Genomic DNA, 23,533 nt, shown 5'->3' with positions numbered 1-23,533 from the left:
CTCATCGGCCTGATCCAGGACAAGGACGAGACTGCGTACAGACAGGAGGTGGAGCGGCTAGTTCACTGGTGCAGCCAAGACCACCTGGAGCTGAACCCGCCCAAGACCGTGGAGATGAGCGTGGACTTCAGGAGAGACCCATCGCTACTTCATCCTCAACAATACTATTTCCACCATAGACACCTTCAAGTTCCTGGGATCCACAATGTCCCGGGACCTGAAGTGGACCAGCCACTTAAACTCTATCCGGAAGAAGGCCCAGCAGAGGTTGTACTTTCTGAGAGAGCTCAGAAAGTTCAACCTGCCACAATAGCTGCTGAAAACCTCATACACTGCCATCATCCAGTCTATCCTCTGTACCACCATCAGTGTCTGGTTTGAATCAGCCACCAAACAAGACAAGCACAAACTGCAACAGACAATTAGGTCTGCGGAAAAGATAATCGGGACCAACCTCCCAACTATCCAAGACTTGTACCGGAAACTCGCAAGTAACATTTCCACAGACCCCTCACACCCAGGACACAGTCTGTTTAAACTCCTCCCCTCTGGACGGCGTTACGCCAAAACCAGCAGACACAGACACAGCTTCTTCCCTCGGGCTGTCGCTTTGACTCAGTGTCATCACTGTGCAATAACATCCTGTACTCGTCACTTAAATGTTGTTAGTTACCTGAATGTTGTCAGTCACTTAAATGTTGTACAGACACCGAGATCAACCGGAGTCAAATTCCCTGTTTGGCATGGACAAACTTGGTCAATAAAGCTGATTCTGATTATTAAAAAGTGCAGTTTTTTGAGAAAATTAAAGGCTTTTAAGTGCGCCTTATGGTGCGGAAAATACGGTACTCTGCTTTCACGAACCCTTTTATATGTGATAGAAAAGTAGTTAAAACGATCAGCCACTTATACAATCAATAAATGGATCAATACATGTTTGAGCGTTTTTATATAAATTGCAATGATTCCTACCATTTAAATCCGTGGTCACCATGTTGATGAAGGCCAACAGATTGTGCGCTCTTTGGTGAGTGTCAAAGGTGCTATTTGTCAGCTCGCTGAGTCGATCGGCTTTTGCTGCAGTCTGAGGATGCCAAGGTCAGCATGCACATACACAGTGTGAATGGGAATGTTTATTTTCCACCAAGCAGTTTTACATTCTGTGATGTTGGCTGGGCTGATAGTGAGATGCCACAGTGTTTAAGTGTCGCCAGGAGGTCAACCAAGAAGAGGAAGTTGGCACATTGATAAACAATCTTGTCTTGATGACAAGAAAACTATTGACTGTCGCTGTCGAGTGCTTATCTCCAGTGACCCTTTCTGTAGTGACCTAAAACTATGCTTGCTACCCCAAAATACATATGCAGAAAACAACTACATAAAATAAATACTGACTTCTACTTTGTTTACAGATACAATAAAATTAAGTCTGTTGTCAAAATAATGTGTAAAAAGTGGAGTGCTTGATAGAAACACGCATTACCTTATCCTCCAGCATGTCCATGTCTGCGCTGATGTTTACAATCTCGGCATCCAGTACAATGGCGCGATGACGGCTGCCATCCAACGAGCTGTTGTACTTCTCAATGGCATGCTGTGATGGCCACAAGATGACAACCAATGTATAAGAACAAAGTTCACAACCACATGGATTGGTCAAAGTTATACAAACATCCTTTCCCAAAATTTTAAGACACACAGTATCTCCCAGCATCACTACCTCCTAAAATCCCCACGTCACCACTAAAACCAAAGTTGGTTGAATGTATTTTTTATGCTGTTTTTGCAGCATAGAGCAAGCTTTCCTAAACATTTCAAGTCATGCGCCCCCTTAACACTCTGACACGATTGATGCACCAATACCAATATCAAGCCACCCCTAAAAATGCTAACTCTAACCCTCTAATTATATTTATGAAGGCACAACTCCCTGAAACGCTCCATTGCAAATAGCACACTCCTGTCAAACAAAACCTTCCTTAAACACATCAAAAACAAACTGATGACTATTTTAACAATGTGGACAAGGATTTTCCAAACTTTTCATGCCAACAGGCCTCTAAACACGCTGATACAGTAGGTGCATCCCTGACGCCAAACCCCGCAACCCAAAGATTTTTAAACGACAGAACAGGCTTTCCTATTTTTTTTTTAATGCACACACCACATTTACCATGCCTGCAGAAATAGCGCACACTCATCATGACACCACTACAACAGCCTCCTCAACTCCCCAAGAGTAGATTAATAATTTTCAGCCTCTTGATGTACTGATGTTATGTCATCTAAAAGCTTTATCCAAAGTTCACACATTTTAAGTTACAACGCCTTTCAACACAACAGCTTATTTAGCACACTACTAACTGCAGCAACGCAAACCATCCGCAACCTACCGTTTTTTTCCGTGTATAGTGCGCCCCCATGTATAGTACGCACCCCTAAAAATGGCATGCTGATGCTGGAAAAAAGCTTGTACCCATGTATAATACGCACCCAATTTTTATGAATTTTTAAAAAAAAAAAAATTTTTTATTTTTTTAAGTCCCAATGATCGTCACACACGCAGGGAGGCAATGGGTCCCATTTTTATAGTCTTTGGTATGGTCTTAACTAGGCTGGATGTAATTTATTTTGTTGGCGTTGATTTCTCCGACTGCCCGTAAACGCACCACCGCGCTCCGTGCGCACACGGGAAAGAGGCGGCTCTGTACGTTGAAGAGGAATAAAAACACCCTTGGAAACCAAAACTTGCCCCTCGTCGTGACTCGGAGCCGCAACAAATGTTTCGGATTTGTGTAGGGTACATTGTGACAGACAGCAAACTAGCAGGTGATCGAGCGAGCGTCTAATACAAGAGCATTGCGGTCGTATGGAGCGTGTTTGAAGTGAACAGCAGAGACGAGGCAAAGTGTTGTGAAATAAAATATTACCTGTAATACGGATTTAGGTAGAGAACTGAACTCTCACTCTTTATATAGCTGACGTGTCTTGCGCATCCGTTCTGCGCATCTGTAATGGCGGCCTCCGTATGATATCCGGTTTGCGTGTGTGTGCGTGTGCGTGTGTGCGCGTGTGTGCGAGAGCGAGAGAGAGCGAGAGAGAGAGAGCGCGAGAGAGAACGCTCAACCGTAGCACGCCGCCGACCGCCCAACTGCACCGCGCTGGTAGCATTATTGTGACAGAGCCGTCGCTGAAATTTAGAAGATATTTTTAAAGTCCTGATGTACTTTCTAAAATTTAAGTGGACCTCAGTGCGCACTGCGCAGGGAGCTTAATTTGGTGCGGTCGCGCAACCGCAGCGCGCCGGGCGCTCACTGTCGCATTGCTTAAAGAGCGCCTTTGTGTTTTAGGATGAACAGCAGAGACCAAAGGAACAAGGCAAAGTGTTGTGAAATAAAATTTTACCTGTAATACGCATTTTGTTATTTGCTGATTGAAACTGCTAATTAAACTGTGAATTGAAACTAATAGGAAGAAAACAACTCTCGCTCTTAATATAGCTGACGTGTCTTGCGCATCCGTTTTGCGCATCTGTAATGGCGGCCTCCGTATGACGTCCGGTCCGCGATGGAAATTAAAAACAAACAATATTTGACAATAACACACCATCAAGGATTGCACCATCACATCAAACGATGTGTCGTCAATTATGTATTTTACTGACTAAGTGTGTTGGCCAGGATGGCTGAATGCGATGCGCGATTGACAACAAACAAGAAGAAAGGTGAGTTTTATTTCGGGGGAGATTTGTCATGTCTCGTCCCCAGTTTTGCTATGTGTCTAGGTTGCCATAGTTTCTGTTCGCGGCGCCCCTCTCTTCCTGTGTCACCTCAATCGATGTAACGTGTTTTGTATTTAAGTCCTGTCTGCCCCTCGCTCACCGTTGGATCATTGCATGTGTTACTGTCATTCTGTTCCTGTCTTTGGTAATGTCACCCTGTCTTTTTGTTCCACGACTTTGTCGGTCAGTCCTGTTGTTGGTTTTGTTGTACCATGACTTTCTTTAAAAAAAAATTTAAAAAAAATTAAAAAAAAAAAAATTAAAATGTTTTTTCTTTGTACCCATGTATAATACGCACCCCAGATTTTAGGACAATAAATTAGGTAAATTTTGCGCACTATACACGGAAAAAAACGGTACTTAAAAAAAGAAACAAAAATAACGCAAATCATCTTCAACCTCATTAAAAAAGAAAATAAAACATGCAAGAATACGTGTGTGTGCGTGTGTGTGCGTGCGTATGTTTGTGTGAAACCTACAGCAACATCGTCAACAGATGTGTTGAGCTTATGCAACTGCGTCGAGGCCATGGTGCTGGCGTTGAGGTTGTGCAGCTGTGCAGCGAGCGAGTCAAAGTTGATCTGATGCAGATCATCCAGCAGGACGATGACGCAGCTGTCACATGCTGCCATGGTAATGGACACTCACATCACATGACATGCCTGCAAGTATGCTTGTGTGCTTTTGTGGGTATGAGGGGCTGCCAGGGTGTTTCAGGGTGTTTTGCTACCTCTCACATTACAGTACAGAAAATGAAAGCAGTTAGGTATGATATTTCAGTTATAACAAAGGCGTGTTGTGTGTGTGTGTGTGTGAATAACGTTTTAGTAGGGACTGTTATTGGAACACAGTGTTTTGACTGCTGCCTCTGATCTCTCTCCTGCCCCCTCCTCCCCAAGGTCTGGGTGATGACTGAATTAGAGGTTGCTGTCTGGATTATGTGCCAAGTGACCAGGGAAAGATCTAAGGTGGACCATTTTCCCGGACGCAGATTTCTGCAGTGACCAATTGGACTGGGACATACTTCCCTCAAGACGTCCTGTTTCAGCACTTTATCTGATCGATAGGACTTTCACATCTTTTTGCTAATATTGTCTACCATTATAGTACGTGTTGAATGCTGCCCACTCTGCATCCATTGCAGCCTGGTCATACTGGACTGGAAGGGGTTTGCAGTCTTCTCAAGATTTACTATTTACCCCATGTTTTTTTTCTTGCACTCCTATGGGTTAAGATTAAGGGATATTGTTAACATGTTTTTCAAAGCATGTAAAGCCCCTTGAGACTTTTTTGTTATTAAGGGCTATATAAATAAATTTGACTTGACATGACTTGACTGTGAAACCATTTCTGCAGTGGTGAGAGAAGCAATTTAGCAGTGTGTGTGAACAAATGTTGCAATATAGTGTGTTAGAGCATTTCAGTATTGACAGTATTTCACCAGTGTGCGTTAACCTTAATTCTGAATTGAGTAGCTGATGATGGCTCATATGTGTGTGTGGTTGTGTGTGTTGTGTTGTGTGTTATCACCTTCGCAGTGCAGGTCATGATCGTGCGCAACGGGTACGTTGTGTTCTTGTGAACAGATTTCACACTGTTTTCCTGTCATACCATCCCGACAGTGGCACTCTCCGGTTCGCGGGTTGCACAGACCGCCCCTGCAGTCGCATTCTGATCTCACAAACAAGTCACAACTTACCTTTGGCGGACATTAAGTCACAAACCAGCTTGTTTGTGTGTGTGCTCACTCACGCTTGCATCCATCAACTCCATAGTCCCAGAATCCAGGAGCACACTGACGACAGTTGGGTCCGTTGACTCCAGGATGGCAATTGCACTGACCACTCTGGGGGTCACAAGGCTGCACCAGTGCTGCCGAAGCGCCACAGTCACACGGTCGACACCCGCCGCATGACTCAAAGCCGAACGAGCCGTCCTGAGAGACAGGAAGAATTACATGTTTATTTGGAGCTGTCAACAATATTGAACATGGAAATAGAAATACAGTTGTCTGTCGGTTCCTGGGTCAAATTGTCTCCATCGTAAAAGCTTGTGCAGACATGTCATCTAAAAGTCAATGTTTACTTTACAAGTAGTTGTCTGCTCACCTATAAAGTGTGAAATTAAATGTTTCTGAGAGTGAATCGCTTCTTAATTTAGACCGATTGTGACTGGGGCATCCAACCAGCAAATCCCAAAGGCTCTCCTGATCATAGACTTCAATGCCATAATTGTCACAAAAGCCCTGGTAGAGGAGGCAGAAGTCGGGTTTTGGCCTTGGCTCCAAAGACACAGTGGAGAAAACAAGAATCTCTTGGTTGGCTGCAGCGAGCTTCAGCATGACATTCCTGTCACTGCAGTGTTCTGGGTTTAAAAGAGCAAAATAATGGTGGATTGAAGCTGACGACCTTGCAATCATCTCAATGGCAATGTTGGTGATGCGTCAGGCAGAATTTGGCATTGAAAAAAAAGTCTGCCCCATAAAAGTTGTTAAACAATTGAGCAGGCTTATTTTCAAAGCACATGCATTGGATATGGGAAGATCGCTGCTAGCTAGTAGTAGCTGAATTAGCATTATAACCTAGCTTTGTTGTAGCTCAGCTCTGCAGTTTGAAATCTTCGATGGCCATTAAACGTTTCAGAATAGGCAGCAGTTGCTGTTTGGAATTGTATTGTTGACATCCAAGTTTGACTGCTGCAGTAATCTCAACAATCAGTTTTATATTTCTTTATTTATTCACATATTTATGGTGTAGCAGAGCACAATGATAAGGCGACACATCAGAGTTCCTTTTCTTCAATATTATGTGGGTGCCAAATATATTGGAAAATCCACTTTTTTTGCTTTTATATTCATTTTATTGTGGAGTTGGAATCGCCAAGATAATTGAAAAGTGAAACCAACCCCCAAGGTGTTGCAGAGATACTATTATGATCAGTTTGAGGGCTTATTTTTTACTTCGTTTAGTTTTCTCCATTTTCTATTTCGTATTTTTATCTATTACGTTACATCCTTTCGGTCGGCACCACCAAACAATGTAACGGGATGGCCAAACGGTTTTGCAAATTCGCCATCTCTATTACTCAGAGAGACCATTGTAGTCCAAACAACTCAAGGTTGCCGAACTGGAGAGATCAAATGTTCTGTTGTTGGATGCATCAGTCCACACAAATCATTGCACCGTCCCCCAGCATCAGAACCTCAAAGAAGTGCCTAGTCAAATTTCATTTTTCAAGCAGTGTTCCCACATCTGTGTGCAAAGACATGCTTGTTCATGGACGAGTGTTTCAGAAATGTATTGCCTATAGGCGGCTGTACATTGGGGTTCACCCCGGTGAACGAGAGGGTAGCCTCCCTCCACCTCCGGTGGGGGAATGGATCCTGTTTGTTTGTGTCTAAGCACCAAACGGCAGCTTAGAGTATCCACCCTTTTGGGAGTCCTTGGAAGAAGTGCTGGAGTGTGCTCCTTCTGTGGACTCCATCGTTCTGCTGGGTGCCTTCAATGCTCACGTGGGCAATGTCCGTGAGACCTGAAGGGCATGAGTGGGAGGAACAACCCCACGAATCAGAACCCGAGCGGTGTTCTATTACTGGAATTTTGTGCTTGATATGGATTGTCCATAAAGAACACCATGTTCAAACATAAGGGTGTCCATGTGTGCACCTGGCACCAGGACAGCCTAGGCCTCGGTCCGATAATTGACTTTGTAATCGTGCCGTTGGATATGCGGCCGTATGTTTTGGACACTCGGGTAAAGCAGTCCACGTGTTTTGTGGACCAGGAGTAAGCGTTCGACCGTGTCCCTCGGGGAGTTCTGTGGGGGAGTGCAGCGGGAGTACGAGGGGCCGATCGCATTGATGTGGGCAGTTCGGTCCCTGTATCACAGATGCCAGAGTTTAGTCCGGATTTCCGGCAGTAAGTCGGATTCGTTTCCAGTGAGGGTTGGACTCCGTCAAGGCTGCCCTTTGTCCCCGATTCTGTTCATAACTTTTATGGAGAGAATTTCTAGGTGCAGCCAAGGCATTGAGGTCATCCGGTTTGGTGACCTCAGCATTCAATGTCTGCTTTTTACAGAAGATGTGGTGCTGTTGGCTTTTTCAACCCGTGATCTCCAGCTCGCACGACTGGTTTGCAGCCGAGTGTGAAGCGGTCGGGATGAAAGTCAGCATCTCCAAATCTGAGACCATGGTCCTCAGTGGAAAAGGGTGGAATGCCCTCTCCGGGTCGGGGATGAGATCCTGCCACAAATGGAGGAGTTCAAGTATCTTGGGGTCTTGTTTATGAGCGAGGGTAGGATGGAGCGTGACATCGACAGGTGGATCGGTGCAGCGTCTGCAGTGACAAGGACTCTGTACCGGTCTATCGTAGTGAAGATAGAGCTGAGCCAAAAGGCAAAGATCGCAATTTAGTGGTCGATCTACTCGCCTACCATCACCTATGGTCACAAGCTCTGGGTCGTAACTGAAAGAAAAAGATCCCGGATACAAGAGGCCGAAATGAGTTTCCTCCGCAGGGTATCTGCGCTCTCCCTTAAAGAAAGGGTGAGAAGTTCGGTCATCCGTGAGGAACTCGGAGTCCAGCCGCTGCTGATGAGATGGCTCGGGCATCTCATTAGGATGCCTCCTGGACGCCTCCCCGGGGAGGTGTTCCGGGCGTGTCCCACTTGCAGGAGACCTAGTGAACGCTGGAAAAACAATGTCTCCCAGCTGGCCTAGGAACTCTTTGGAATCCCCCGGGATGAGCTGAAAGAAGTGGCTGGGGAGTAGAAAGTATGGGCTTTCCTCCTGAAGCTGCTGCCCCTGCGATTCGACCGCGAATAAGCAGTAGAAGATGGATGGATAGATGGATGGAATACAAAGCTCTATGTAAACCTGACTGGTGATTGTGGTGTTGTTTTACAAACAGCCAGTTTTTGTTCCTCAATGTTACAGGCCAACACAGTAACTATCACAATTTCTCTTGTGAATTTTGTGCACTTCATTTGAAGCCTTGTCCTGTTCTTGAAAAACAAAGGGATATAAACTTCAGAATTGTGGATAAAATCTTATTAATTAATTTGTGGCATGGTAGCGCACTGGTTAGCACGTCCACCTCATAGTGCAGAGGTGGTGGGTTCCGGCTCCGGCTTTCCTGTGTGGACTTTGCATGTTCTCTTTGTACCTGCTTGGGTTTCCTCCAGGTACTCTGGTTTCCTGCCACGTTCCAAAAATATGCATGGTTGGTCAATTGAGCACACCAAATTGCCCGTAGGTGTGGTTGTGAGTGTGAATGGTTGTCCGTCTATGTGTGCCCTGCGATTGGCCGGCAACCAGTCTCCCGCCTACTGCCCCGTCAGCTGGGATGGGCTCCAGCATACCCGCGATCTTCGCGAGGAAAAGCAATTCAGAAAATGGATGGATAGAATATTTAATTAAAAAAAAGGACAGATTAATTGATTTGAAAAAAGGTCATAGTCGTAGCTCTAAAATTAAAAAATTGCACCGAAGCGAAGTTACCAGTATCGGTCAATCACATTCAGCGATGATCGGCATTGATATCGGCAGCATAAAACGGAATAATCCCAAATAATATGCTGAGTAAAAGTAATGTTTTGGCCACATGATCAGAATCACAATCAGAATTAGCTTTAGGGCGGGAGGTGGTTAGGTGGCATCCAAGCTGACAGCGGCTATCTGGATTCTCGTGGGCCAATTCAGGATGGGGGAACTGCAGCTCAACCTCCTCGAAGACACTGCCAGGATAATAGAGGGCTCCTCCGGTCCGGCAGCCCTTCGCTCTGATTTGGACATCCACTTTTTTTCATTGATTTTCATATTATGTATTATTTGTGCCCTCTCTGCATCCATTTCAACCTGCTGATCCTGAAAGGGGGATCCTTCCATCTGTGGTCCCTCCTCAAGGTTTCTCATTTTCCCCTGGCAGTTTTTTTTTTTTTTTTTCTTGCCCTTTTGGGAGCTTAAGATCAGGGGATGCTTTGAGAAAAATTGTCGATTTTTGTCTATGTGAAGCCCTTTGAGACTGCTTGTGATTTAGGGCTAAACAAATAAACTTGACTTGACTTAACTTATTGACCAGGTTTGTGCATGCCAAACAGGGAATGTGACCCCGATTGAGCTCAGCCTCTGTAGAACATTTAAGTGACTGACAACATTCAGGTAAGTGACGAGACAGATGATGTGAGTGAGGTGATCCGAAAGCAGCGTAATACTCAGCAAATCAATCTCTAATCTGACATGCCATAATAATATTGAAATGTGTAAACGTTCCTGGTGTCAGTAATTAGAAAATGGTTTCTGTTTGGCTGTTACGATGTTTTGGCTCTTGTACTTATTCCTTGTTTTCAAATTGTCAAAATACATGTTCAAAAAATTTACAAAAAAAAAGTCATTTCTGCATGTCTGGATTTTTATTTTCTGTTTGAAAACTGTGAAGAATGGACGGAGTTTTATAATGCCTTGCAATGCTGTTTCTTGCACCAACATTCAAGCCTATAAATTCTATGAAAACACTTAAACATGGGACAAAATACAACTGGTTTTTGTCACTTACAGGAGACATATCATGGAAATTCCACTTTTTTTGCTTTTATATTCATTTTCTTGTGTATTTGGAGTTTCCAAGAGTCTAGAAAAGTGCAATCTATCCCTCCAGGTGCTGCAGAGATACTTTTATGATCTGTTTGGGGGATATTTTTTTACTCTGTTCAGTTTTCTCCATTTTTTATTAGGTATATTTATCTATGACATCACATCATTTGGGGCGGGACAAACCAAATAAGGTAATGGCCAAACAATTTCACAAATCTGCCATATTTATTTCTCTGAGAGACTTTGGTAGTCCAAACAACTCAAGGATGCCGAAGTGGAGAGATCAAAATGTTCTACTGTTGAATGCATCAATCCACACAAATCATTGCATCGTCCCCCAAAATCAGGACCTCAAAGAAGTACCAAATGTCAAATGTCATTTTTCAAGCAATGTTTCCACGTCCACCGTGAGTCGTCACCTTATCGTGGTGGAGGGGTTTGCGTGCCCCTATGATCCTAGGAGCCATGTTGTCTGGGGCTTCATGCCCCTGGTAGGGTCACCCATGGCAAACGGGTCCTAGGTGAGGGGCCAGACAAAGCACGGCTCACACAAGCCCCATATGAAGAAAAACATAAATGGATTTTGTTTTCCCTCGCCCGGACGCGGGTCACCGGGGCCCCCCTCTGGAGCCAGGCCTGGAGGCAGGGCTCAGAGTCTGGTGGCCGGGCACAGCCTCCATTGTTGAGGCGGCCAAGCGGAGCTGTGGCCGTAAGGTCATTGGTGCCTGTCGTGGCGGCAATACCCGAACCCGCTGGTGGACACCGGCGGTAAGGGATGACGTCAAGCTGAAGGAGTCCTATTCGGGCCGTTTTGGCCCGCGGGACTCCGGAGGCAGCTGACAGTTACCGGATGGCCAAGGAACGCGGCTTCGGCGGTTGCTGAGGCAAAAACCCGGGCGTGGGGTGAGTTTGGCGAGGCCATGGAGAATGACGTCTGGACGGCTTCGAGGAAATTCTGGTCCACCATCCGGCGTCTCAGGAGGGGGAAGCAGTGCAACGTCAACACTGTTTACAGTGGGGATAGCGTGCTGCTGACCTCGACTAGGGACGTCGTGAGTCGGTGGGGAGAATACTTTGAAGACCTCCTCAATTCCACCAACACGCCTTCCATTGTGGAAGTAGGGCCTGGAGACTCTGAGGCGGACTCTCCAATCTCTGGGGTCGAATTCACTGAGGTAGTTAAAAAACTCGGTGGCAAGGCCCCGGGGGTGGATGAGAGTATATACACCCCTAGAGTATATACATTTCATTTTTACTACTGTCTACTGTTGAGCTGTTTGTCTGATCGCGGTTTGTTTTGTGCGTGCGCCATTTGATTGATAGCTTCGGCGCGCTCCTTTAAGTTTTCCTTGCATCGTATGAGTAGCCGTTACGCAGCGCCACGGCGACCAACGGTCGCCAACAAATGTATTTTGTTGTCCCGACTTATGTTTGGTGTGTTGCCGAGAGTATTTTCTTTATGGTTATTTAGTATAGTGGAGCCGTTACGTCCAGTCAGTTATGTAATGTGTGCCGTCATGTTGTGTGATGTCAGAGGTTGAGCGTTGACTTACGTGCTGTATTTCTCTGTTGCAGAACCACACACACACACACACACCACACACACACACCACACACACACACACACCCTTCACACGCTTCCTACAATAATCACGCACACAAGAATCACATTCACACACCTAAAGACACCCTTGTACACTCCACACACCTGCTCTCACATCCTTACAACCAAACGTGTGTGCTATACCCTTTTGCTAGTTTGCCTGTATGCCCTTACGAGCCACATTGCCTGTTACTTTTTTGTCAATAATTCAGTAAAGCAACCAAAACTGAACCACGTCTTCCCTCCTGTGTTCTGACCAACACCCGGGGTCGAAAAGCTCAAACCTTCCGAGCCAACCACCTATACAGTCTTCAGCCTCCCCAACAGAAACGTAGCGACAATCTGGAAAAAAGTGGCTCGAAGATCAGCCAAGTTAACTGACAGCTGAGGAGAAGCTATGATGCAATCTTCAAGATGATGGTGATAAATGAGGCAGAGTCTTCAAACAATTGCAAAGCGGCTGTGAAATATGGTGTCACAGAGTGTAATGTACGGAGATGGAGAGCTCAAAAAGATTGCCTAAAAAATGCTCACAACCAGAGAAAAGCTTTCCGTGGTCCTCAGAGCGGCCGCTTTCAAGAGCTCGACAGGATCATTTGTTTCAGATGTACTGTAATTATTTTCTGTATAAAAATTAAATTCTAAAAGTGTTCGAAAAGTCTTTTTTCAAACTTGAGTCGTCTTATATTCGGGCCAATACGGTATTATAAATAAAATAGTATACGTACGTACGTGGATGTTTTTATTTCATGTGGTGATATGATCACACAGCATTGCATTAGCACTAAAAGAGACACATACGTGTCTCTCATGCACAGCAAAGGTGTGCTGCGAGACGGCTCAGCTCTAATAGTGAACATGCATTTAAGACAAACATATTCATTTTATTACTGGATAGAAATGAGATCAGACAGATAAGACGAAATAACTTATATACTGTACAGCCTAAATCAATCAAAAACATATTGGAGTAATTTCTCCAAGACTGTTAACAGAACTAATAAGGGTGAAGCTTATTGAAACTGCCGTTTTGTGAAATTCAACTCTGGGGCTGAAAGTTTAGTACTGGGGCTCAGTACCCATCCCTAGTCATGTCTGGTTAAAAATTCACTTTAACGGCACGCCTGGCAAGCAAAACTGAACTCTGTGAGGCTAGGTCAAGAGTTGGCAACCTGCGGCTCTTTAGCACCCCCTAGCGGCTCCCTGGAATTTTTGCAAAAATGTGTGAAAATGGAAAAATAGTTTTTTTTTTTAATTGTTTTTGCTGTTGTTGTTGTTGTTGTTGTTTTAAATATAGTTTTTATATGTTAATCACAACACAACAATACTTATGCTGTAAAAATGTATGTAGTTGTAAATATATTAAAAACACCGAATTTAAGAATGACGCCAAATAACAAAATTGCGTCATAGCCTGCGACACAGCACAGGTGAGTTGTAAACAAACAGGTATGTGAGTGATGAGCCATGGATTCAAAAAGCAAAAAGAGAAAGATTGCCGATGAGAACGGAGGCTTTAAGAAAGAATGGACTGAACTATTTGCTTTCATTGCCAATGCTGAAGCATTGCCTGCATGTTTGATTTGCAATGAGAAGTTGTCAAATAACAAGAGCAATTTGGAGCGACATTTTCAGCTAAAGCATGCCAAATTTGCTGCCGATTACGCAGTTGGAACTGAGAGGAAAGGTGCAATTGCAGTTTCAAGAAGTGGATTGATTGCATCTCCAAACTCTACTACTGCTGCAAGTTTTGTTGCAGCCCCGGAGATAATAAAGCACGGAAAACCATTCACCGATGGCGAGTACATGAAGGATTCATTCATTAAAATACCAGTACCTATTTTCGGACTTCAAAAACAAAACCAAGATCATTCAGAAAATTAAAGACATGCCTCTCCGCACAAACAATATCACCGATCAGCAGATCAAGGACATCAATTCAGCTCCAGCTTTCTCAACTGCCTGTGATGGATGAGTCATGTGACGTGACCGATATTGAACAGACAGCGCTGCTATGCAGGTACGTGAACTCTAATGGGCCTCAAGAAGAAATGATCAAATTGACACCACGATTTTTCTTTATATTATTTTAATAGTAGGCGTACAACTTATGTATTGACAGTCTATGTTGCATTACGAAAGGCTTTTAGATTTTTGTGGCTCCAGACAGGTATGTTTTTGGTTTTTTGGGCCAATATGGCTCTTTGAACATTTTCGGTTGCCATACCCTGGGCTAGGTTAACCAAAACTCTTGATGAGTGACTTGTTTCAGTCCAGCATTTTTTGTTTTTGACGGGTCACTTTCAGAGTATCGTTTTTTTTTCCATGTATAATGCGCCCCCATGTATAATACGCACCCTAAAAATGGCATGTCGATGCTGGAAAAAAGCCTGTACCCATGTATAATACTCACCCAAATTTTGACTCCTACTTAAGTCCGTAAACGTAAAATTATTTCAGAAAAAAGATCATCTTTGGGAACAACCGGATGTTATTCAGTATCACTGCGCATGCAGTAGCAAACTAGATAGCGAAGAAATATGTGAGACTCTCAACGGGATCACCAATATTTGAATGATGTTCCAGTTATCTATCACAATTATTTATTATTATAATAATAATATATATAATATATATCATAATTATTTATTTATTATTCACAAATGTCATGGTGATCTTTCTGGTGATTTCTTAACTAGGCTGGATGTATTTCTTTTGTTGGCGTTGATTTCTTCGACTGTTAGGTTAAAATGAAAAGATAGGAAAGTGACGTGCGGACATGTGAAAAAGGCGGCTCTGTATGGGAGAGAAGTTGAAGAGGAATAAAAACACCCTTGGAAACCAAAACTTGCCCCTCGTCGTGACTCGGAGCCACAACAAATGTTTCGGATTTGTGTAGGGTACATTGTGACAGCAAACGAGCAGGTGATCGAGTAAGCGTCTGATACGAGAGCATTGTGTTCGTATGGAGCGTGTTTGAAGTGAACAGCAGAGAAGAAAGGAACAAGGCAAAGTGTTGTGAAATAAAATATTACCTGTAATACGCATTTTGTTATTTGCTGATTGAAACTGCTAATTAAACTGTGAATTGAAACTAATAGGAAGAAAACTGAACTCTCGCTCTTTATATAGCTGACATGTCTTGCGCATCCGTTCTGCGCATACTGTAATGGCGGCCTCCATATGATATCCGGTCTGCAATGGAGATTAAAAAACAAACAATATTTGACAATAACACACCATCAAGGATTCTACCATCGCATCAAACGATGTGTCGTAAATTATGAATTTTATTGACTAAGTGTGTTGGGCAGGATGTCTGAAAGCGATGCGCGATTGACAACAAACATAGGTAGAGAACTGAACTCTCGCTCTTTATATAGCTGACGTGTCTTGCGCATCCGTTCTGCACATACTGTAATGGCGGCCTCCATATGATATCCGGTCTGCGATGGAGATTAAAAAACAAACAATATTTGACAATAACACACCATCAAGGATTGCACCATCGCATAAAACGATGTGTCGTCATTTATGAATTTTACTGACTAAGTATGTTGGGCAGGATGGCTGAATGCGATGCGCGATTGACTACAAACATAGGTAGAGAACTGAACACTCGTTCTTTATATAGCTGACGTGTCTTGCACATCCGTTCCGCGCATACTGTCATGGCGGCCTCCGTATGATATCCGGTCTGCGATGGAGATTAAAAACCAAACAATATTTGACAATAACACACCATCAAGGATTGCACCATCGCATCAAACGATGTGTCGTCAATTATGAATTTTACTGTTGGGCAGAATGGCTGAATGCGATGCGGGATTGACAACAAACAAAAAGAAAGGTGATTTCAAGTTTTATTTCGAGGGAGATTTTCTTTTGAAATTGTTGTACCCATGTATAATACGCACCCAAGATTTTAGGACAATAAATTAGTTAAATTTGGCGCATTATACATGGAAAAAAATGGTAGTTATGTACGTATGAGTGGAACGCTTAGTATACACAAACATGCATTAGCATCTGGTGAGTAGGGTGATTTATTTTCATCATATTTACATTATTTTCAAGCTTTTATATTGATTGTGAGCTGCTATATTGTAGTGTAGAGGTTTGCCACACATTGGCCTCTTACGTTTGTGGATATAAATTTAGATTATGTAAGCAATGCGTCTGATTGCATATTTGTACACATCTGACCTGTACGTCATCAAAAGCTCAATATGCGATCTGGAACGGCAGAGCAAAAGCTTGGGAGGGAGACTACAATCATAAGACAGCTGACCCCAGGGGGCAGGGACCATACCATTCTGCAAATAACAAATATTCAGCATGTAACTGACACCCATTATTAATAGATATCTTTTTTTAACTAGTACTTTCTTGAATAATTTCTAGTAAGCTTTCAAAGAAGAAAACAAACAAAATGATAAAAAATCAATCAGTGAACAGGTATATCCGTGGTTGTCTACCCCCCCTCACCCTCAAGTATGACGGGAGCTACTGAGCAGTGTGAACATTACCTGAAACGGAGATAAATTCAACCGTAAGCACTAAAATGATACAGTTTTTAATGTGTGGTCAATTGAGACAGTCACGTGTTGTCAACACACCTGACAGCGGTCGCAGTAAGGTCCAATCACTCCGGGTTTGCAGCGACATTGCCCAGTATGCGGGTTGCATGAATCGGTACCACATGGTGAACAAATGCATTCTGTACAACAACAACAACAACAACAGGTTTTAAAGGCGTGCTGATCAAACAACTACTTTGTTGACCTATCATCACTCAGACGTACGGGTGCAGTTTTTGGCAGCGATGGCATCACCGTAGTAACCAACAGCACACTCGTTGCAGCGAGGCCCTGTTGTGTTGTGCATGCAGCCCAGACACTCGCCCGTCAGTGGGTGGCAGTCAATGAACAGCGTGTTGGGGTCTGTATTGCCGTTGCAATTGCATGGTTGGCATGTGCTGCCTAGCACCATAGGGTTACCATAGTATCCGGGGGCACACCTGTCAAGAGACCAATGTTAAAAACAGTGTTAAAAAAAAGTTTAAAAAAAAAGGTTTGTGCAGTCAGCATGTTACAATAGTGTGGTTTTGTAGTAATACTTGTAATACTTGTGTGCAAGTATGATTAAAATGTCAAATGTGGTGCTTTTTATTTTTAAGTTGTGCTTTTATTATACATGCACGTGTGGACTATGATAAAAATAAGGTATATAAAGTAAATAACGTGACAACGACGAGAGAATGACAAGAGGGAACTTGTCATGTTTAATGGCAAACTTGCCCAACTGTTTGATTTGGATACAGAAGATTAGGACTTTGATGGATTTCCGTATTAATATCGATTAACAATGAGTACAATACAGTAAATAGTAGAATAAAGTACAACTGAATTCACTGTTTTGCTCCTGTGACGTTTTCTTTGTTGTTGTTTTTTACCATAAGTCATGGCATGTATGCGATGCATTCTATGTGTGGATTGAGTAAAGAAAAAGGCCCCGGAATTGAGTCTGAGACTTTAAACCCGAAGCGCATTATGGTGCGGAAAATACGGCAGTATTTTAAATGGACGATATAAAGACCGTACCAAGCTAAATGACTAGCGTGAGTGATTTAATTTCCGTGACTAATTTAAAAGTGTTTGATAAGAAGAAGTCAGAACAGCACTCCATTGTGCAACCACAGATCAGTAAGGGCTGTTTAATCTTTATGACTGCTTAAACTGCAATATCCCCATACACTTGTATGTGTGGGTCTGAATTCATTACACTTTCAAGACTTTCTAAATAACTCGCTTTGGGGGTTAACAAGATTCCCAAATTCTGGACCCCTAACGTCACATAAACTTTGAGGTACAAGTGTATGTTCATTTGCAAACTTCAAACTCTGTTTTTTGTGGTGAGGGCGTGGAAGAGGTTTTCTTCTGATGATACTTCCATGAAGATCATATTTGTACAAGTGCATATCTCTTTATAATGGAATCGTGTGCCACAACTTCATTGTCTGCCAGATGATTCTGAAATCTGGAGGGATTGTGCAGTCAAACGTGGGTTTTGAACTTCTGTTGTCTCAATTCTGTGAGCTGTTCTGTGATATTTTTCTTGGTCTTTGAGATCTTGATGGAAGAACCCATTGTGCTGAGTGTTGGGGCAAGGTCAGTTGAGTCAAGGCATTTAACACCTTTGAGATTGACATCAACTGGTCTTTTCAGATGATGATTGTGAACTATCTATGCGACCGAGTCTCAGCTTCACAAGGGGGGCAGTACAAGGTATTAAGTCTGCAGGGTGCCCAAACCTTTGCAGAGGCCACAATTTTGTTTTCTTATTTTGAAACTGAAAATGATGTAAATAAAATCCAACACAAATAACAATGTCTCGCCCGTAATTTGATGCCTTTTGGAGATTTTATATGTCCTTTCTTGGCTTCTTCCTTGACATTAATAGAATTTTCTTTGGAGTCTCTAATCTTTAAATCTCCACTGTACATCTTTTATCACCGTAACCTGCTGCACATCCCTTCCAGCGCCGTCCCTTTGTCTGGCCAATCGGTCGAAGTCCTTTTCTTCTTTACTGTTGAACTTATTGTACAGCGCACTATATGCCTGTTCCTTGGATTTAGCCACTTCTCTTTTTGCATTACGCATCACTTCTTTTTTGACAACCTCTTTCTCCTCATGCTTTCCTGGACATCTTCGTTCCACCACCAAGCCTTCTTGTCTTCCTTCAAGCTGTCAACAATGTTCCTGCCCTTTCTTCCCTTCCACTTGTTCTCTTGCACAGATATGTCTACCTTTCCCCTCTCCATCATGTCAACCAGCTCTCTCCCTTTACCAGTCATGATACAAACATTCAAAGTACCGTCTCTCACTTCCACCCGTCTAGTTTTCCTGTTCTACCGCTTTCTGTGGACACGCTTTCCTCCTCTTTGTCACAATCGGGGTGGGATTGAGAACCCAAATGCAGGGAAGTATCGAAGCGAGGACTGTGGTTCAGTCCAAAAATGCACTAATGATCAAGGGAAAAACAAGAACTGCAAAATGTTTAACACAAAAAGCTCCAAGCTTCGGTGATCACGAGAAAAACTAAAGAAACAGGAAGTCAAAACTACAGGCAACAAAATATTGAAATATCTAGCACAACAAATTCGGACGTGACTTGGACCAGGAAGCACAAAACACAGCATAACACACAGCACATCGGACAGATGACAGTGACCAAACAAAGAATGATCAGAAAGGGGGAAAGTAAATAAAAACAAATTGACGAGATCATTTGAAACACCTGGACTAGACACAAGTGGCTGAGGGAGCTGATTGAAAGACACAGGAGGGTGTAGCTAACGACAACAGGTGGAAACAATTACTTGACGAGATAGACATTGACGATGAGGAGAACAAGGAAATGTGACATTGAACAAAAGAAACACAAACCAAAGTCCAAATCAAAACCAAATAAACTAAGCCCATGACACACTTCACCCAGCAGTAGCCCAATTTCCACCAGCACCCTGTTGGGCAACAGCACCGGTAGCGGATGTGGCCTAGTGGTAGAGTGTCCGCCCTGAGACTGGAAAGATGTGGGTTTAAACCCCGGCCGGGTCATACCAAAGACAATAAAAATGGGACCCATTGCCTCCCTGCTTTGCACTCAGCATCAAGGGTTGGAATTGGGGGGTTAGATCACTGCTGCTGCTGCTGGAATTCCCGAGCGTGCCAGCTCAGTGGCCTAGTGGTAGAGTGTCCGCCCTGAGACTGGAAGGTTGTGGGTTCAAACCCCGGCCGGGTCATACCAAAGACTATAAAAATGGGACCCGTTGCCTCCCTGCTTTGCACTCAGTTTAGGGGTTGGAATTGGGGGGTTAGATCACCAAATGATTCCCGAGCGTGGCACCGCTGCTGCTCACTGCTCACCTCTCCCCCAGGGAATGGATCAAAATCACACGGGGATGGGTTAAATGCAAAGGACAAATTTCACCACACCCAGATGTGTGTGTGACGATCATTGGGAATTTAATCTTAATCTTAATCTTTAAATGGGACCCATTGCCTCTTTGCTTGGCACTCAGCATTAAGGGTTGGAATTGGGGGCTCAGATTACCAAATGAGTCCCGAGCGCGTAACCGCTGCTGCTCACTGCTCACCTCTCCCCCAGGGAATGGATCAAAATCACACGGGGATGGGTTAAATGCAGAGGACAAATTTCACCACACCCAGATGTGTGTGTGATGATCATTGGGACTTTAACTTTAACCTGGGCTACGATCAATCTGGTACGGAAAATCGATTTGTTCTCTGCATGTTTTGGTTGGCTTGTTTTATGTCGAATGCCCTTCCTGACACAACACTCATTTATCCAGGCTTGGGACTGACATCCAGAATGTACTGGCTGCGCACCCCATGTGGCTGAGTTTAAAAGAAAGGTAGTGCCTAACAAAAATGACAATAGTGGTTCTAAAACAAACAATGTTCTTATTTTCCTACTTCCACTGTTGTGTTAATGTCTAATTGTTGTTGTTTTGTTAGCTTACCTTTCACAGTGCGGTCCGGCGTAACCGGGCATGCACAAGCAATGCATGTGCTCGTTTTTCTCTACGCAACCAAGGGCGAAACTGCAGACACAAAGTTAGTCAGTTAGTGCAGATGCAACGGTCTCATATTTTTTTGTAGTACTGACTTGTTGGATGGTTCTATGAGTGGACATGGACAACTGGAACACGACAGCAGCTGCCCATCAACATTATTGCTGACAAAACCACCCTGACATTTCTCACAATGGTCACCAGCAGTGTTGTGTTGACAGTTCTGGCAGACACACAAGCACACAGAACAACAAAACAGATAGAAATTAGAATTAGAGATTAGGAAACAAATATATAAAGCATACATAAAGAGATAAATATAAAGGCTGAGTGAAATAATCTAATGACATACATAGTTCTAAAATGATCAAAAAGATATGTGCAAATTCACTGGGGAAAACTATAAGTGAGAACCGCAGGAGTGTCATATTTGTCGCGGGCCGCATCATAGTTATAGTTTCCTTCGGGGGGCCATTATGATTGTCAACGTCTTCTATATACAGTATAGGTTACAAAACAAACAGATGAATAACTAGTTTTGAAATCAGAGAAACAAATGCTCAAATATTTCAAAAAGACTAATAGTAATAAAAATTGCAAGCAATGTCTCTATTTTTTTATGTTAAGACAATTTGTAATTTTAGTAATGACAAAAATTGATGCAAATTCTTTCTTCGCGGGACATATAAAATGATGTGGCAGGCCGTATCTGGCCCCCGGGCCTTGAGTTTGACACATATGCTTTAGAGGGAAAAGGAACACTCGATGAGAGTGAAAGAACTTGTGGATAACTGCTGGTATGGATAATCAAGAATTGTCTCTTTTTATAGAAGACATTTTCTCCCCAAGTTTGTAACATAGTACTTACATTACATTTTCCACACTATAAGGCGCACTTAAAAACCACAGTGCGCCTTATAATGCAGAGTGCTTTATGTATGGATCAATTGATGAATTTGTTGATCCTGTAGTATATATTTATTCTGTTCGTATGCAATGTATATTTCACTTGTAAGCCTAAGTGTGACCAGGTCACGCTCGTGTGGGATTTTATGGGGCCTGGTCCAGGAAGGCAGACTTTCTGGCACTAGGATGTATAGATAGAGCTGTTGGCCATCTGTGTAGAATCAGCAAGGCAGTTTGGCGGGTCAGAGGTCATCCAGCCGCCCTCATGTGCACGCGCCCGAGTGAGGTGGGGGCACGGGGAATATAATTCAAGGGCGGGAAGACTTGGGGGACTTGACACTTTTGGCTAGAGAGAGACACTTCAATTCTGACATTGGTTGAATAAAATCTTTCCCCAATCAGCCGTGTGTCACTGAAGTTTTCCTTCCCCAAGCCAGCCACCTTTCCATCGTTTGCTTTTGAAGACCAGCTGACCACCGAAGAGAATTCACCACATTTTTGGCGTCACGAACAGTGCTCGTGTTCTCCGGGGAGCCCTTGTCCGCCTGGGTGCGAGTTAGCAGGGCCTGGCCGGCCGGCAGGCTGATATTAAGGTGAGAAGCTTTCACTCACAGTTATCGCTGTATGCTCGTGCCTAGTGTGGAAGGGGGAAGGGGGATCCTACGGGGAATAGTTAATGGAGCTTGTGTGGCCGTGGCTGGGGGGGTAATTTGTCTCCCCTAGTTAAATGTAGTCAAAATATAAATTTTGAAAGTGGGGAGTGGCTCCTAAATGGAAATGACAAAATACAATAAAAATAGAAAAAAGAAAACACCGTTTTTTTCCGTGTATAGTGCGCCCCCATGTATAGTACGCACCCCTAAAAATGGCATGCTGATGCTGGAAAAAAGCTTGTACCCATGTATAATACGCACCCAATTTTTATGAATTTTTAAAAAAAATAACTTTAATTTTTTTATTTTTTTTTTAAGTCCCAATGATCGTCACACACGCAGGGAGGCAATGGGTCCCATTTTTATAGTCTTTGGTATGGTCTTAACTAGGCTGGATGTAATTTTTTTTGTTGGCGTTGATTTCTCCGACTGCCCCTAAACGCACCACCGCGCTCCGTGCGCATGGAGCGTGTTTGAAGTGAACAGCAGAGAAGAAAGGAACAAGGCAAAGTGTTGTGAAATAAAATATTACCTGTAATACGGATTTAGGTAGAGAACTGAACTCTCGCTCTTTATATAGCTGACGTGTCTTGCTCATCCGTTCTGCGCATCTGTAATGGCGGCCTCCGTATGATATCCGGTTTGCGTGTGTGCGAGAGAGAGCGAGAGGGAGAGCGTGCGAGAGAACGCTCAACCGTAGCGCGCCGCCGACCGCCCAACTGCACCGGGCTGGTCGATTATTGTGACAGAGCCGTCGCTGAAATTTAGAAGATATTTTTAAAGTCCTGATGTACTTTCTAAAATTTAAGTGGACCTCAGTGCGCACTGCGCAGGGAGCTTAATTTGGTGCGGTCGCGCAACCGCAGCGCGCCGGGCGCTCACTGTCGCATTGCTTAAAGAGCGCCTTTGTGTTTTAGGATGAACAGCAGAGACCAAAGGAACAAGGCAAAGTGTTGTGAAATAAAATATTACCTGTAATACGCATTTTGTTATTTGCTGATTGAAACTGCTAATTAAACTGTGAATTGAAACTAATAGGAAGAAAACAACTCTCGCTCTTTATATAGCTGACGTGTCTTGCGCATCCGTTCTGTGCATTTTATTTCACAACACTTTGCCTTTCTTCTCTGCTGTTCACTTCAAACACGCTCCATGCGACCGCAATGCTCTCGTATCAGACGCTTGCTCGATCACCTGCTCGTTTGCTGTCCCGTGCGCGCACGAAGCGCGGTGGTGCGTTTACGGGCAGTCGGAGAAATCAACGCCAACAAAAAAAACTACATCCAGCCTAGTTAAGACCATACCAAAGACTATAAAAATGGGACCCATTGCCTCCCTGCGTGTGTGACGATCATTGGGACTTAAAAAAAAAAAAAAAAATGTACATGTACCCATGTATAATGCG

At 43.6% G+C, this 23,533-nt stretch overlaps 1 protein-coding gene across 5 annotated transcripts in view; it reads right to left on the bottom strand.

Moving 5' to 3' along the window:
* The window catches only part of lama5 (laminin, alpha 5), a 348,173-nt gene that overhangs the window by 149,600 nt on the left and 175,040 nt on the right, over window positions 1-23,533 (bottom strand). For all 5 annotated transcript variants that reach the window (XM_061273125.1, XM_061273122.1, XM_061273123.1 and 2 more), the window contains 9 exons: window positions 20,665-20,792; window positions 20,519-20,599; window positions 16,779-16,993; window positions 16,593-16,693; window positions 5,534-5,717; window positions 5,312-5,452; window positions 4,261-4,406; window positions 1,484-1,594; window positions 973-1,084 (listed from right to left, as the gene is read on the bottom strand). In XM_061273125.1, coding sequence (XP_061129109.1) covers window positions 973-1,084; window positions 1,484-1,594; window positions 4,261-4,406; window positions 5,312-5,452; window positions 5,534-5,717; window positions 16,593-16,693; window positions 16,779-16,993; window positions 20,519-20,599; window positions 20,665-20,792 — 1,219 coding nt within the window. The remainder of the gene's footprint in view (window positions 1-972; window positions 1,085-1,483; window positions 1,595-4,260; window positions 4,407-5,311; window positions 5,453-5,533; window positions 5,718-16,592; window positions 16,694-16,778; window positions 16,994-20,518; window positions 20,600-20,664; window positions 20,793-23,533) is intronic.

The sequence above is a fragment of the Syngnathus typhle genome, linkage group LG2 (assembly GCF_033458585.1).
Source record: "Syngnathus typhle isolate RoL2023-S1 ecotype Sweden linkage group LG2, RoL_Styp_1.0, whole genome shotgun sequence".
Lineage (NCBI taxonomy): Eukaryota > Metazoa > Chordata > Actinopteri > Syngnathiformes > Syngnathidae > Syngnathus > Syngnathus typhle.
This window is presented reverse-complemented; position numbering and strand designations above follow the sequence as displayed.